General features: G+C 33.9%; 1 protein-coding gene and 1 pseudogene across 2 annotated transcripts; both read right to left on the reverse strand.

Moving 5' to 3' along the window:
• Positions 1–493: 493 nt before the first annotated feature.
• Positions 494–2532, reverse strand: LOC113235990 (annotated as a pseudogene).
• A 4938-nt stretch (positions 2533–7470) lies between these two features.
• LOC113235731 (complement component 1 Q subcomponent-binding protein, mitochondrial) lies at positions 7471–16930 on the reverse strand. 2 transcript variants are annotated; one of them, XM_026471608.1, is made up of 6 exons: positions 16596–16930; positions 16435–16476; positions 14466–14616; positions 13053–13249; positions 11924–12012; positions 7471–7880 (listed from the first exon to the last, which is right to left on the reverse strand). In XM_026471608.1, the coding sequence occupies exons 1-6, from the start codon at positions 16831–16833 to the stop codon at positions 7728–7730; spliced, it is 870 nt and encodes a 289-aa protein (XP_026327393.1). In that variant the 5' UTR covers positions 16834–16930; the 3' UTR covers positions 7471–7727. The 2 variants fall into 2 exon arrangements, with proteins under 2 accessions (XP_026327393.1, XP_026327394.1); XM_026471609.1 differs by lacking the exon at positions 16435–16476 and having other exon boundaries at positions 7485–7880.
• Positions 16931–17470: the final 540 nt, after the last annotated feature.

Below are 17470 nucleotides of genomic sequence, written 5' to 3' on the forward strand. Positions count from 1 at the left end.
TATATTTCTTTTGTACTCATTGTTCACTGAGAGATTCCCAGACTTTATTATGTTTAAGTGAATCAAAGGCCTTATTGTAATCTATAAATGCTACGTAGTATTGTTGTCAGTACTCATTAAATTTTTCTATTATTTGTTTTTTACAAGAATATTATCTATAGTTGAGAAGTTCTTTCAGAACCCAGCTTGTTCTCTGGGCTGATTTTCGTCAAGAGCCTGTATCACACGTGCCAATTTAATTTTGAGAAAACTTTGTACATGTTAATCATTGGACTAATGGGCCGGTAATTATTTATCTGTCGCCTTTTTTTGTGAAGAAGAGTGATTGTGGTTTTGGTCCATTGGTCTGGAGTAACGTCTTTATTTAAAATGTCATTAAACAGATCTATCAGATAGTCCAGTATAGCATCAAGAGTACATTTTAATAGCTCATTAGTGATGTTATCCTCTCCAGGAGCTTTATTATTTTTTTGAGTTAATACACCCTTTGTATTTAGGTCTTAAGGATCTTGGGGACGGTTTCTTCGGCATCTTCCAAGTTCACCATGTCTACATTATTTGTCTCATCGTCGTCATAAAGATCCTTGTAAAATTTAGTAGAAATGTCCATAATATTCAGGCGTTTTGTGGTTTGTATTTGTTTGTATTTAGTGTTTAATAGTATTTCAATCCCATTGTTTTTCCCATCTTGAAGTAGTTGCTGTCTTTGCGTAATTAAGTTTCTAGCTTCTTCTCCTACCTTATTTTTCTTTTTTGGAATATGTCTAAAATTATTATTGATTTTTGCAAGTTGTTTCTCGAACACATCGTATTTTTCTTGGATACTTTTGAAGTCCTTCATTTTGCAAAGTTCTTTACTCAACTGAAATTGCATAGAATCTGGGATTAGTAGAGGATTTTTTATCTTGCCATTGTTAATGAGTTTTCGGGATAACTTTGGGCTGTTCGAAACAATTTCGGTTCGGACCAAACGGTGATCAGAGTTAAAGTTTATATTATTTACGATATCAATGTTTAAAACTGTGTGTTGTCTGTTAGTTAATATAAAATCTCTTTCATCCTTCCCGTCCGTTAGGTGATATCCATGTCCATTCCTTATTATGTCGGTTTTTGAAGAAGGTATTCATTATGTACAACCTCTGTTCTAATGCCAAGTCGATATTTTCTCATTGTCATTCCTCCGGCCGGTACTGAAGTTACCAATCGTGAAGTTTTGTGCGTACTTAGTAGAGTCTATTATGCTGTTAAAATCACCCATCAATATCATATTACCAATTGTATTTCTAAAGCGTTTTTCAGATTGTCATAGAAAATGTCTGTGTCCCTTTTACTCCCTACCTCTGTAGGGGCGTATGCTTGCTCTATCGACCATTTATCTTTATACCCGGGAAGGTTTATATTTAAGACGGCTATTCTCTCAGATATACCAATTAATTCTTCTATCTCGTTGCGCAATTCTTGTTTCACCATGTTTAAAATCAATAACTTCTCCTGTTCTTCGCACTTCACTTAGACCTATTATATTTTTTAATGCTTGTTCTAATTGTATTAATGATGAATCTGTTCGGAGTGTTTTGACATTGTATGTTGCTATAAATATGTTATTTTTGTTTAGTTCATTTGTTTGCTTAGCGTGTTTCATTTTTTCTGGAAGGTGGTGGTCAATTACCCCACGGGACCAGACGGCTTGGAGTGCTTCCGGTTACCGTTTTCTAAACGTCAACTCTTGGTTTTTCCAGGTAAAGAATTGCTACGGTCTCTTAGCGTCTCAAATGGGTTAACTTTGCTATATTTTGACTCCGTTGTAGCACACCGGAAACATGTATGTTTTAGGTGATCGGGATATTGATCTTTTCCTTTTCTCTGTGTCTCCTTTACTAGTTTGACTTGGTTGATATTTTGTGCGTTTGTATATCTCCTTTGGGTTTGTTTGACTTTTACTTGTTTGTTCATTTGTGGGGTCTTTGATAATAACTTGATTATACCGAATAAAAGCAATTTTTCCCTTTTTCTTTGCCCCTTCTACTATCACTTTTAACTCTTTTATTCAGTACTTCCTTTGGTAGGTCTTCGGTGGCATAGATTTTACTAGGAAAGTTTTGATTATTTCTCAAAACTACGGTTTTTCTCCAACCTAAGGTCAGTGATACCAGAATAGGTCTCGTGTTTGTTTCTTTCTTCTTACCGAGTCTTAGAACTTTGCTTATTTCCCATTGATCCCATTTTTCAATTTTTGCCATTCACTGAGGTTATTTAGGGTTGTCATAACTATTTCTAGAGGCTCCTTACTATTGCTTTCACTTTCGTCTATTCCATGCAAAATCAGGTTATCTTTCCTGGTCTCTCTCTGTAATCCTAGTAGTTTGTTGTTCAATACTTCTATTTTCTTCTTTAATTCCTTATTTTCTTCTATAATCGGTTTCAATTTTTCTCAATAGTTTCAGATAAAGAAATGGTTAAGTTTTCTGTTATAGTTTGGATTTGCATTTCATAGTTTAGTTTCTCAAAAAGGTCCCAAATTTGTTTATCCATACTTGCTCTTATCTTTTGTACACTTATTTATTTATATATGTACGGTAATTTCACTTTCTTTCCTCTCTTGCAATTTTTCTTTCTGAAGTATAAGAATGAAATTAATTTTATTTGCGTTAATCCGTACGTGCTGAAAAGTAACTCGAAGCCAGAGCCACGAAATCTGTCAGTCGCTCGAGATGACGAATAAACAAGAAAGTCGTTGTCTATGGCCGGTGGTTTGATTATAAAATAACATCAAAACTCGTAGTTATATTGTTGAATCTTGTAAATTTCGCGTTCTGCGATGTTATTTCTTTGCTGAGTTTTGAATAAACTTGGTTGCATTTACTTTTATTGCAATTTTAGTGGGATTATCACTGTTTTATAAATATTATGTACGAGAACACTAGTAACGAGTATTCTCAAATTGACAGCCGGAGAACCTAACCATAACAAATCTTTCCACTATATACATTGACTTACAATTATATGGACGTCGGGTCCGCGCTAAAAAGTGTCCACACTTGTAAGGCGCTAAAATCGTATACAGAGCGCCTCCGCGAGCAAAATCTCCGTCCGACATCCGTCCGAAACAATTACTGTTAAATAAGTAATATTCGACAAAATTAAAAGACAAGTATCCAGTATGAAGCTTCATTTGCGTCACGCGTCTTTTCATTTGGTCAAGTATTGCTTATTTGGCAGCAATTGTTTCGGACGGAGATCGAGAGTAGACCCCCTGACATGCGGAATCGATTTCGAAACTATATATTATTGGATATAGTACTACAAGAGTAATGCGGGTTAATCTTAGTATACAGTTTCGAAGACGCACAAAAAACGGTTTCGCGTTCATACCCACTCAGTGAATATATAGTGAAAAATCTGATACGAAGCAATATTGGTATATAGTTTGGAAAATATATGATTTCGTATTGGTAATCGCTCGGCTTTATTCGGCATCGCTATAAAAACGCGACGCGGAGTAATATCGATATATAGTTTCTAAGATACGATATCGGATTTTTGATATTACCACAGTATATAGTTTCAATAACTATATAAGATTTGTAACGCCCATTCCTAATATATGGAAATATAACCATAACAAATCTTTATTTCATTGCATTGTTTCATTATTGTTGTTTTTGTATAACTTATTTATAATTAAATACTTTTTTGTTGAAATAATTTTGTGATAATAAGTTTTGTATTTACAATTTAAACCTGGGTTTCAAGAGAGACAAAAGATGAGAAAATATTTTCAAGTTCACCTGCCGCAATTCGAATTCTTACAACAATGCAAGGTCAGTTTTTTCTAGCGTACCTGCAACTTAGGAAATGACAAAATGGTTGTATACCTGATAGAAATTCATTGGTAGTTGTAAAACTTTTCGTTCCATCTAATTGGCCATACTGCCAGATCTTAGATTGTAATTCTTCTTCAATAGTTAAATTTTTTGACATTTTTCGCGGGAAACCGTTATATCTTCGTGGTGGCCATTTTGAAACTCAGAAACTCATTGGATAATGAAATGTGCAACATAGGGGATAAAGTTAAAATATTTTATTTAAAAAAATGTAATAATTTTTTTTAGCAAATTTTTCAATTATTTAAAGTCACATGTTAATGTAAGGGGATGTTGGATGACTGTCAGTAATATAAATATAATAATTATTTTATTTTATACTTAGTCGGCGTTTTAAAAAGAGATTAGTGTCACTTTGAAACAGAATGTTGCCAGTTTATTGTATAGTGATATGTGATATATTATAGTATATGACAAGCTCACAGAAAAAAATTCAGTAGTCTGTCAGAAAGTTAATGATTTGTTTATTATTAATCTCCTAAGATAATAATAATTCATTTACAGTTAGTCTGTACAAACTTTTATAGATTTTTTTAAATCAAATTCTTGATTTTTTTTTACCTACAATTTAATCAAAAGATTTACCTCGATAACCATTGACCTGATAACCTTGTAAGTTAAGTCAGAATTCATTTATTTATTGCAATCATGTGGTTGCCATGATAACAATAAAGTACCTAGACATAAACCCTGGTAGGGTACTGCAACATAATGAACAAAGTCCATGCAATCGATCTATTTAAGTCTACACTATTTTTATTTCATCAAAAGCTACCAACCCACTCAACCTAATTATCACTAAACTCAATTGTTTTATTATCTGGTAAAATTACAGGCACATGCCACCAACTATGTCAACTATGTCTCAGGGTGACGGGTACAGTGGCAGTGACCATCAGATTTTTGTGATTTAAAGCTCAATACTCAATACTCAATCAAAGCTCTGAGTGGCACTGCAACTGTTATGGACAGGCGTGTCGCTTATCACCATGAATCATAAAAAAAAAAATTTATGTTTTTTTGTTATTAGTTTAACATTGTGTTGATTACCCCTTCACATTGTTTTTTAATTGTGACAATGATAATGAAAAATAAATTATTTTATACTGAGAAAGGTACTTAATTTTCTGTACCAGAGGGTAGATTTTGCTAGCCCAACCAAAGAATGTATGGAAAGTAACACAGGTTTATATATTGCATATGTTGAGACACGTATGGTACCTTTATGTACCCCTATTGCTTGTACTGTTTTAAATATTACTTTTACATACTTATATATACAAATATGAAACAATGGGAAGTATTTGAGTAAACATACAACATGTAAACATACAACTAAAAAATGTATTAAATAAGTAATTTAAATTACAAAAATCAGAGAAGTTACAATAAGTACCCAAATTAAGATTACTATACTATATTAAACAATGTAATTTTGTAACAATTTACACTACGACTGACAACTATTTTAAATTTTATTAACTTTATTCTTTGAGAGTATAATGAATAACAATCACAGAAAGTGGCACTATAGAATAGATACAAGAATGGCACATCTAGATACAATATCTGGGTCACCTACGGCCTATGGTCACTTTTAAAATGTATAAGTTTAAACTATGAGTGTAATTTACTAGGGCCCTTACAGAATACCACATATATTTACCTACTACAGTCCTAAGTTTATATCTATGTGAAATGCAATAAATATGAATTGAATATTAAAACATTGAAGAAACGGAGGGTAGACAGAAAAAACGTGCTGCAATTAAACAGTCTTTTAAATTAGGAATTAATGTTTAATATTTTTATCATTATTCAACTTTGATGACGCTTGAATATGTGTGTATAGTGTGTATTCCTTTTCAAATCCATATCAGTTGATTTAGAATATCAGTCAGGATGTGAGCTGTTACAAAAATATGTTGGCTGATGTATTCTAAAATAAATTTAAATTATAAATTCTTTAATTTTAATTACTAAATATAAAATTTTGAATATTAATATGTATATTATTATATGTATATTAATATGTATAATATTTGAATAACATTGCACACTGTTTTGTTCCTTGAATGTAAACGGCATTTAGTTTTTAGGCTTAAATGTTTTATTACGTTTTTTTCATGTGTAATGTCCTAAATAAATAAATAATCACGGGGTTATAATTTTAAGTGTTCGAGCACACGAAACCTTAATTGTTTACGTCGATGTGGCCAAGTGATCCGTTGGTATTCGACTGAATATGGACAATGCTAATGTAATCCAATACCTTTATTATGATCAGACAACAAATTTACATGCGTGCATGCTGCAGTGCATACGTTTTCAATGTTTTCAATCGTAGCCAAAGTACGATTTCGTAACAAAGACACGAATTCAATGACGAATTGTATCACTTCAAACATGAGTGAAAGTAAAATTTTGAGTTGGCCTCCCACAAGTCTGTAGTCGATGTGTAATTATCCAAAATATCCCCCACAACAGACTATCCATTTGCACACCTAAGTTAACGTACAAAACATTCCATTTTATAACGGTAATACGAAATGTTTTTATAGATAACGATATTTACACTTACCTTGTAGTAAACATCCATGAGGATTGTGTCTGGCAAACATCGCAAATCATTCCTCTCGCACTTGGATTTATTCAAATAGTTCACTAAATTTGTCAGGCACAGCTCGTATAAATTATCGGGTATTTTCTTAGCACGCGCCGCCATCAACGCCTCAGCCATCTTGGCGTAATAAAATAAAACTCGCTTCATTTTTCAGTACGCAAATTGACAGTTGTTTACACGTACGAATTTCAGATCAGTGAATATTACTTGTGATTGGTTGATTTAATACGTTCCAGAATATTTTCAATTTTATTGGCTGTCAATTTGAAAGAAAGGTAGAAGTTTTCGAAGTTAGTGGCTCTGTTCTGCCACACGTAGTGGATCAAGTGATAAGAAACAAAACAAGTGTTGTGCGAAAGAGATAGATAGTAATCTTCATTTTAGCTTACGGTCGAGCAGCTGATTTGAGGGAAAAAGTGTCAGCGTGTCAGCTGACCGACAGCGCGCGGCAAAACTTAAGCGAAGTGAATCTCGCACTTCTTTTTATAAAGTCACGTTATCTCGTAGGTGTGTTTGCGAATTGCTTTTTCTACGATATTGATAAAAAAACACACGTGATAAAGATGGGCGTGAGGCGTGTGGCGTGCAAGTTGCATGTACGGTATCTGTAGTATAATAATCCTGCTGTCGATATTTTTACTCAGTCGTAAGTAAATCTATAAAACTGACAAGTCATTATTTTTTTTTACGAGCGTCTATTACAACACATTCTTATATACAGCCAATATGAAACTATTACGTGTATAGTCGAAATAAAACGACAATCCAACTTCATTTGAACAATTTATTCAAACGATAAACTAAAAATATTTAACACTAAAACTGTTAAATGACACATTCATGTGCTAACTAAACAAAACATACTTTTAAAGCTGTTACTAAAGCAAATGCTTTCGCAGTATTCCTTTTTTTTTAAATAATAACTTACTACGTAAATAGTAAGGAGTTTTTATGACGAAATTAATTAAAAATGATTTTTTTTAAAGGAACGTTATACATAAAATCGTTCTTTTGAAATTATAATGGTATATTATAATTATATGCGACAGTTTGTCATTTTACAAGAAACAGACCTTTACCCTTGGTCATACTATCATTTGTCTATTGTTTGTAAAGTTAATTATCCATTTCAGCAAGGAAATATTCTGTGACTTCTCATACTACTGTGTTATATAAGGAAAGTTTCTCTTTTTTCATACTAACAAAGATACAAGTAACATTTATTGTTTGCCAATTGTAAATTTCGAAATGCCGTCTAGCAGAGCGATGTAGGCTGCGTGCTCGTATGCTGTGCTGAAGTCGGAGAGCTTCTGGACGAATTCGTTGCTAATGCCCTTCTCTTCCAGCAGATTCATAAGAAGATCGTAGAGGTACTGTGCAGAAAAAAAACACGGATAAGTATTCATACTTTTCATCATTTACCATTTGTACGAGGTAAAACAACTTATAATGCGAATATGAAAATTACACGATCGATGTTATCACCTGCTGAAATATTGTTCTACATTTTAATTACACCCTGTATGTAAACAAAGATAGCAATCTATTTATCTCAGCAGCGTGGGTGTGTACTCTAAAGTCCTTTCCAGCCGAAGTTCATAACGCATGTTTGTTTTTTAAAATTAGTATTCACTGTTTTAAAAAGATATAGAGCAAAGTACCCAGCATACGAGACAAAAATATAAAAGAAATAAATTCATTAGTAACTTAAAAAAACACTCTTACTAATAAAAGCTATATATACTATACAATATTTGGACGATAGTAACGTCGACTTGTTGTTGTTGACGAATGTTGCAGTGCCGTTGCAGGGTTCTTAGTATGTTTTTCATGTTTAATATAAGATCTGTAACTACGTACATATTATGGTGCAATAAATAAATGAATATGAAAAAAGTAATGAAAAGAAACTCTGGCCTCAACTCTGGTTTGAAATTGGACGTACTAATTTTCTTTCCCAATTTTTCAAATTCAAAAAGACATTTGCTATTATGAACATCAAAGAACTACCTTAACGTTTTTATTATCTTACTTTTGTCTATTCTTCTATTTTTGTTTACTCGGACAATAGTGGAGACAATATCTACCTGAAAATGTCGAAGTGCGCGGTATTGCCTTGGAATAATACTTCTTTTCACACTCTTTGTTGTATTTCAATAACTATTTCCAGGTAAAAATTACAATATGTTGTAAAACAGCATCAAATAACGCGCTATTTTCAATAGTTTTCAATTTGAAATGATTTTACTAATTTATCCTACATTTCTGTTCAATTTTACAGTTATGTCGTTATTTATATGATGGGTGATATTAATTTAAAATAGGATTTAAAATTATCAAGACATTGATTATATAAACATGATAATTATGCATGCTGATTCATAGTATCGTTTGTTTAATTTTTAACTAAAAATGACAAACAGTGAGTAAACTAAAATCTTTAGGAAAAGGATTTGGTGTACGAGTTTTTTGAGATTGATATTTCAAATTCAAAATAATCTTTATTTCATAGGTAAGCATTATTACACTTGAAATCGTCACAATGGTTAAACTCTACCGCTCATTCGTAAGGCAGATTCCACTGAGAAGAATGAGCAAGAAATTCTAGGGGTTGCTCTTTATAAATAACATTTACAATATTTATTTTTTATTTGAAACATCAGAGATCGAGACTACCTCCATGAGCTAAACGGGTTACTACCACGGATTTTTGTCATCCAAGTACGCAGAAGTTGTATAATAACCTTTAGTATAAAGGTTTTGATTCACTATAGTTTCAAACCTCGTGAAAGGCAAATTTTGTATATCAACCGGAATCTTGTTATAGAAGTGTATACATTGCCCCTTAAATGATTTTTTGACTTTGTGAAGACGACTATCAAGACAAGCTAGTTTATTTTTATTCCTCGTATTAATGTTATGTCTGTCACTATTTTTCATAAAGAAATTACTATTTCTTTTAACATAAATTACATTTTCATAAATGTACTGTGAGGCTAGCGTAAGAACGTTCATTTCCTTAAACTTATCTCTCAAAGATACTTTGGGGCCCAGATTGTAAATTGCCCTAACTGCACGTTTCTGCAGAACAAAGATTCTATTGATATCGGCGGCATTACCCCAAAGCAAATATTTGACACATCTCGGATGCACATGAGCACGACATTGCTAGATGTAGCATTATGTTATTCCAATTAATAATATTAATAATAATTATAAAGATAATTACATAACATATCGCACTGCTATTACAATAGTATTATAAACCAAAATATGTGAAATTTAATATTATATCATTACTGAACGTAAAATTTGATTCTCTTCACGTCAAAAAAACCGTCGTTAGAATATTGTAAGAAATAATCAAAGATATCTACTTACCACAAAATGAGACACACTTTGTGTGAGCTAGTTCTGGCCAAAATAATCCTTTTTTTATTTCTTATTTTATTGTTAAATATATTTGAAAAATTGTTTAAATGTCTATAATAAACTATAACATACAAATTTTAATGATTTTCTGTGGGAAGTGAGTAATTCGTTTTTCAATGATTCTGAGAAAGTCCTCTTTTTGAGTTAATGCACTATTGTATTAACAGTGCGATATATTTATCAAAATAATTATGATAATTATAATGATAACTGTCATTTAAATATTTAAAAATAGATTACAAAACAATGTTGCACGTCAATGAATATCTCCCATACGACATGGAAAGATCAACTTCATTTGAATGCATTTATATCCCCCGATTTTGGCACCTGATTACTACATGTGATAATAGTATCAAGCGTGGCGAAAGAAACGGGGTGAATAACTGTCCTCACAATTTGGGCCGGGATTCGAACCTGGGACCTCTTGGTTTAAGGTTGACGGACTTGACCACTGAGCTACAGGACCTAGTGGAGTAAGTGACGAATTTGTGGTATATATTGTTGCTGTACAGCCAAGTAAAATTTGTAATATTAATTTTGTAATTAGTGGAAATAGAATGCTTAGAATAATGAGCAGTGATGTCGGGTTTTACCACATAATAATAAATACAATGCAGTAGAAGTGCTTACTTTGCGAGGCACACGTGCCAAAAGTTTGCGAAGTTCCGCAAACTTGAGCTTAGTAATGTAGTATGTCATGGTTGTCTATTATCTCGCGCAAAACTAGAAAATCGTAGAAAAATGCCTTATTTCGTTACTTTCGAGAGCAAAAATGATAATCGCTCATGTAATGTGTTATATATGATGGTGTTTCGTATCACCATTAAGTCTTATTTAGTTTAATTTTAATGAATTTCTAAATTTTTTGTTTATCGCATTATTTTTTTGTTACAAGAAACGAAGTAAACCTTATACCGCTGCAATAAGGTTTCTTTTTTGGTGAACTAAGTAGACATGTCGAATTCGTTGTCGCTTAGCAATTAATCTAGATAGCAGGACATTGATTGAAATTTCAATATAAAATCAAAACGTCGTAAGTAACTTGCAGAACTTTCAACAATATGTCAACAAGGTAAAATTTAAATTATATTAACAGTCCAGAATTTGTTATTTCTTTCTACATTTTACGACCAATCATTATCCAGCTTTCTTTGTTTCAAATGTACATGTGATACCCTGTAAGGACACAGCAAAGTGACGAGGGCAATTACTCATTACAAAAGTAATAAAATTGTGATCATATTAAATAAATCATTACAATTATACATGCATAAGATAAATTGAGAACAAACAAATTAATTAGGCAATAAATTAAATTTTGTCATTGAAAAATTCTTTAATATCATAATAACTTTTATTTACGACGAATTCTTTTAGATGTTTGGAGAAAATTTTAAATTCTTGAATTTCTTTTATGTAAATTGGTATGTGATTGTAAACTGCCTCCGTGGCCGAACGGTTACCAAGCCGGACTGCCACGCAGAGGTCCCAGGTTCGATTCCCGGGTCGGGAGAAATATTTGTATGGCCTACATTTATTTCTCTCGTGAGTTTGGGTCTAATTTGTCGTTGTCTATGTGTGTATCCATGGCACCCGCGACATAGGGTTTATCTAGTGCGGGGCTATGTTGAGTGTGTGCGTTATTATTTGATGGAACCTCTCTGAAATAATAAGAGAAGTATAAAAGGAATTGCTGTGATAAAAAAAACAGTAATTAATGTAAAACCTTACCATGTAGCCTAATATTTTGTTTTCAGACTAACTAGGAACTAGACGACCTCCCATGCAAAGTTAGGTGAAATTCCTAGCAATTCTGAACTACTCACCGATTTGCAAAGGAGTGTTTAGTGAAATATTAATTTGGTTTATTGATTTTTCTACACCGTTGAAGAAAAATTTACAATTTTCAAACAGTCGTCTAAATGGCGTGAACTTAGTAAAGGTAAATCGTAATTTTTGGGAAATTTAAAATGATACTGACCCCGTCAAGCACGTCACCAGCAACGGCGTACACCTTATCGTTCCATTCGCCTTTGTACAACGTCACTTCGTCGATACCAAATATGTCATCTGAAACAACATATAGAATAGGATGTTTTTTTTAAATTTTCTGCACACACACATCAAAGATGGGAGCATGAGCTGAAGCTAACTGCAGACCAATATTTGAGAAGAGTAGCTCTTGATAGAGTGTACTGGAAAGATCTGAAGGAGGCCTATGCCAAGAGGCACGCTGAGTTAAGAGATATAATGTAAAAATCTTAAATGCAACATAAAATTGTAATGTAAAGAGTATTTGCAACTCTGAACTCATGAACATACATACATACTCACGTCTTTAGATTCCCATTAGGGTTCCAGAGATTATAGATCAGCATTTCACACGATCCTGGCACACCTCTCCCGCTTCGTTTATTTCGGCAATCTATTCACACAAGCCCTTCAGCTATTCCAAGAACAGGTTGGATATGTATATCTCTTTCGCCACTCTACCTTCATTCATCTACTCCATGCCCAAACCAACTTAATATACATTTCTCAATTTATGTCACTGCATTGTTCGTATATTACTGTATTCCTCACCCTGTCACATAACTGCACATTTATATACTTCTCTGAGCAACTACAATTCAACTGCATTCACAAATCAACGTAAGAAGCTGAGAGCTGATTTGTTAAATCAATAAACAATTCATAAATAAAAATTATATGTGACCTGCCACTCATGTCGTATCATTCAATGATTCTAGTGTTATTTAATTAGCACAGCTTCGCGATCGAGCGCTTGCAATCTGATCAAGGTCAGAAGCGAATTTTTGTGGATTGTATTATTATATAGGATTTTTTTTGACACAGTGACGGGGCGAACTAGTCGTGCGCCTGGTGGTACATTGCCTGTCGATAACAGTTACAGAGCCACTCAAGAGCTTTAAATCACAAAGATCTGAGGAGCACTGCCACTTGGCCGTCACTCCGAGACAGCCAAGTAATGCTCATTTTGCTACTTGGCGATAGAAAAAGGTGGCAGTACTCCCCTGGACAAACGCTTTCACAATGAGCTCAACTGCTGCCAGAGAAATTTTAATATATACAATGATCAAAATACTCACTGTATTCGTCAGTGGAGGTAGTTGATGGTTCCTGTAGAAAAGAACAGGTGAATCCAAGAGTCATGTCTCCTCTCACGAGGTCCACTTCGAACTGGGGCTTGGATCGCATTTCAGCAAACTCCTGCTTGTCAGGTTGCGCGTCGGCCTCGAACTCGTCAGAGTCAACAGTGTGGTTCACGTTGAATGTTACTCTTACACTGTAATCAGAGAGCGTTAGTTACAGAAAATTCCTAGGCAAACATGCTCCTACCTCCATTTCCTTGCCACTTACTATGATATTTTTATAACTTTCTAATTCAGCATTTGGTTGAGTAACGAGCTTACCTGTAACTGCAATACATATAAGAACAATGCAGAATGTAACCTCTAGTATAAGTATTATATGTAATTCTGTTGTTTTGCCAAATAAATAAATAAATAAATATACAATACTAAGAAAGAAAAATACTTTATATTGGTGACTTTGGTTAAACTGGAACAAAATGATAACAAAAATAAAATACAGAAATTATAGACACATTTCAAATGTAATCAAAAAGGTGTCTAGTTAGCTTTTTACAATGAGACATCGGAAATCGGAAACTTCTCTTGGCACTGGGTTTCAGTGGAACCGGCTCTTTGACAAAGAAAATGTTGCATATATAGACAGAAGGCAGGAAGTTAACATGCATAACTTTCAGCAATTCAAGTTTGTATTCTGTAGTTACGCCATAAATACATAATGTTTTGATTAGTAACCAGGCCCTCATTTACAACATTCAAGTGCAATTGGCTCTTTATGTTTTTGAAGTTACTTTATTTTGTTTATCACAAACTGTAGCAATGATGTTCATTAGCATTTGGCACGTGGTGCAGCATTATGTAATGCAAGTGTTGTTGTACCCTGTGATTGGCACCCAATTAATTACCCATGGTAAGGGTATATCAGGCGTGGCGATATTTACGGGGATATAAGTTCCTTCAGTTGTATAAGCAAATAAAAAGAAAACAAGTAAAGAAAATAGACAACAGTGTCAATATGGAGCAGTAACTTTTAAGCCGACTTTTGCTAGTAGAAATTACTGTTTTAAGAGTCACTCATCATGATCAATGCAGTATTCGTCCTATTGCTCACCACAAGTCTTTCCAAAGGAGATAGTTTTGGGGATATCCCGCCCCCTGTCTATTGCTTGATGGGGACACTTTTTCCAAGGGACACCTTCTTCAACATGCAGATTTTATCACAATGTTTCTCTTCATTGTTAATAAGAGGTATTGCTACAAAACGTTCACAAATGTATGTAACTTACAAATTAAAGTCATCAGTATACTCCTCACTACTGAATAACAACCATTATCTCACGGAAACCTCTTTACAATATGGAAATGTGAATATTTTAGATACAAGCATTTGCTTGTTTTATCACAACTCACATTTCATCCTTGAGCTGTTTTGAAAGCTCGACTTCAGCACCCTCACCCTTGACTATGAACCCATCCACTTCAGTTGGTAGAGCCTTCACCTTTTGCGCTTTGCGTTCTGCTACTATCTCTTCCGTCAGGAACTCAACCAGCTCACGTTCACCTGAATATTACCAAGTTTCGATTTAGTATGCAAAATAAATCGTTGTGGTCTTCTTGATAGTGCCACATCTTTTCTTCTAGAGCTGAACTCTATACTACTTATACAAATATACATATTATCACTCCTATCTCCCACTGGAGAAGAAAAAGACTGAATTTGTATTCACACTTATTTTTGTCTCATATCTTTATGCAGAAACAAGACACAGGTCTCAATTACTGGATGTGGATATGACAATAATGTACCCTGCATTTGGCTCTAAGTCTCCTCGTGTGTTAAGGAACTTAGTGTGGCGAAATATGTAGGGAATTAAACCTTAATCTAACTCTATTACGTAATATACTATTGTAGGTACTGCTGTTTGTCTTACACAAACTATTGGCAAAAATTTTTATTTCCCCATTAGCAACATTTCGTAGATTTTTCAGGGGAACATGTTTTGGTTTTAATTAAGATTATCTACGGAGTTTTTACAAAACACTGATGATATTTAACAGACACAGAGTACATGAGACAGGAGTATCCCAGCATTGCTTGCTCTAGGTTACAATAAAATGCATTGGTCTTGACTTTTAGACTAAATTAAATTAATTAATTAAATAAATTCTACCATCTGATAAAAAGAGCGGAAACTCCACTATGTAAATTCTGTAACAAACTTGAAGATATGCTACATTTTATGTAATGTGGCCATTATGTGGCTCTAAGAAGCCAATTTCAATTAGGGGATATTTAGCAGGTTGGGGAGTTAAATGTCGTGTTGGGTGAACCGTTGGCGAAGAGGGCTAGAACTCTATACTCGTATGTGAAGCGAAGTCTTGTCTCAGAACAATATAATCCATAGGGATTAACATCACAAGGCCGATATTGATACCTAAGTGGTACAGGCCTTATTAAAAATATGATTATAAAAAAAGGTTACAATATAAAAAGTGAGCTATCAATTGAAATTTTGTAAAACGAACTAAATATTTTCTTGCAAATTTAAAATAACTTTCCTACTAAGTTACTCATTTCCTGTCAAAGCTCTTTGGGACGTCTGGATTCAGACCAATAGTCCTGAACATTTTACCCTTTGATGGGTGCGTACGAAACTCCATACAGGGCACAGGTTACAGCTAGTGGACATCAACAGTCATAGCCAGAAAAATCTTTGAGTGCTTTAACACTGTTGGCCTTCGGAATTGTAATTAATAATAACGCACACACTCAACATAGCCCCGCACTAGGGAAGCCCTGTGTCGCGGGTGCCATGGACACACACATAGACAATCACAAATTACACCCAAACTCACGAGAGAAATATCTATAGACCATACAATATTTCTCCCGGCCCGGGAATCGAACCTGGGACCTCTGCTTGGCAGTGATTATTTAATTATGATTATAGTAGATCAATTACGGGTAACAGGGACGAGTAGCATAATAAGTTGCTCATAATCATAATTACCAACTAAAATGAGAGAAAAAGAGACCATTTGATCTTTGTTACATTTTGTGTAAATGCAGTAGTCTCATGTAGATTCTCTGTTGAGAACTAAGAAACCCTAAAAAGAGACTGTGTCAATAACAATGTGGTCCACATTTGCTTAAATTCCAACCTAGGTATTTTCCCGTGCTGCAAGTACCAAAATGATGAAATTAATGCAATGCAATGCTTTTCATGCAATTCTGCTCGACATTTATGAAAAGGACTTTAATTGGTAAACTTTAAGTCAATTATCCAACGGCATATAAGTCATTCTCTTTACTATAATAGAACTTTGTAGCTTGAGGAGATTAGGAGAGAAGGGAGCAAGGAATAAGGAAGGGACTCACCAAGGGGTTTAATTTTTCCAGGCTCTGTCTCTACATCTGGCCCTGTATTAAAATAAGGATTAAAAACATTTATGTGTCAATTAATTGGTAATTGAGGGTTTCAGAGGGCAATGATTACGGCATGGTGTAACATAACCTCAAAATTTATGTACAAGTTTTACCTTTCGTGTGCAATGCTTTGAGGCTGCAACCACAACTGCATGTGTTGGAATTGTTGTGTAGAAGCTTTGATGCAGATTCGACGGCATCTAGTCTGTTGGAACAACTCATATGCCATATTCCTCTAGTAAAATCACGCTTCACGGGAGCCTGAGTACGAGTGACCAGGGCACCCGATAAACTTGTAGTCTTCACGCAACTTTGTATGACTCTGTGAGCTGACCTTACAATGCCATTCATTTTTAAATAGTTGTGTACTAATTACAACACTTCTCAAAAATAAATCATAAAATATGTAACTAAGCAAAAATCCGCACAATACCGGTGGTTTTCCTGTGTTCCTAGATGAAAAAAATATTTTTGCATATTACTAATTTTGTAACTAGTATCGCATGTTATGCTGTCATATAAGAAAACCGGTAAACACGTGAAAACCCACAGCCCTAGCTTCCGATTTTCTACATATCTATGATTCTACTGCTAAGGCAAAAACGGCTATTTGTCAATAATGAATTATACTGTTAAGCAATTTTTCAATAACTGTTATTGTAACCTGTCAAACATACTAGAGTACTTTTACTCCTTTATGGGGTCGTATTCCAGAACTCTACTCATTGCTCAAGTAAGGACTTGAGTATGATTTCAAGCACTGGAAATCAAACTCAAGTCCTTGCCATTAGGGTCGTATTGAGTAGAGTTCTGGAATACGACCCTAAGGGACTCAATGCCCTTAAAATATGACCTTAATGGCATCATACTCAAGTCAGGATCTGTGTACGATTTCAAGCACTGGAAATACGACCGTAATGGCAGGGACTTGAATATGATTTCGAATGCTTTAAACCATACTCAAATCCTGACTTGAGCATTGAGTAGA

The sequence above is a fragment of the Hyposmocoma kahamanoa genome, unplaced genomic scaffold, assembly GCF_003589595.1.
Source record: "Hyposmocoma kahamanoa isolate Upper Pololo Valley unplaced genomic scaffold, ASM358959v1 88, whole genome shotgun sequence".
Taxonomy (NCBI): Eukaryota; Metazoa; Arthropoda; class Insecta; order Lepidoptera; family Cosmopterigidae; genus Hyposmocoma; species Hyposmocoma kahamanoa.

Bases quoted from the DNA above. Each gene is read 5' to 3' on its own strand.
- LOC113235731 (XM_026471608.1), bottom strand. From the start codon at position 16,833: ATGAATGGCATTGTAAGGTCAGCTCACAGAGTCATACAAAGTTGCGTG. The intron at 14,617-16,434 runs GTGAGTCCCTTC...GGTAATATTCAG, and splicing joins TGGAAAAATTAAACCCCTTG to GTGAACGTGAGCTGGTTGAG. The intron at 7,881-11,923 runs GTCAGTATCATT...TTTTCTGCACAG, and splicing joins CTGGTGACGTGCTTGACGGG to TACCTCTACGATCTTCTTAT.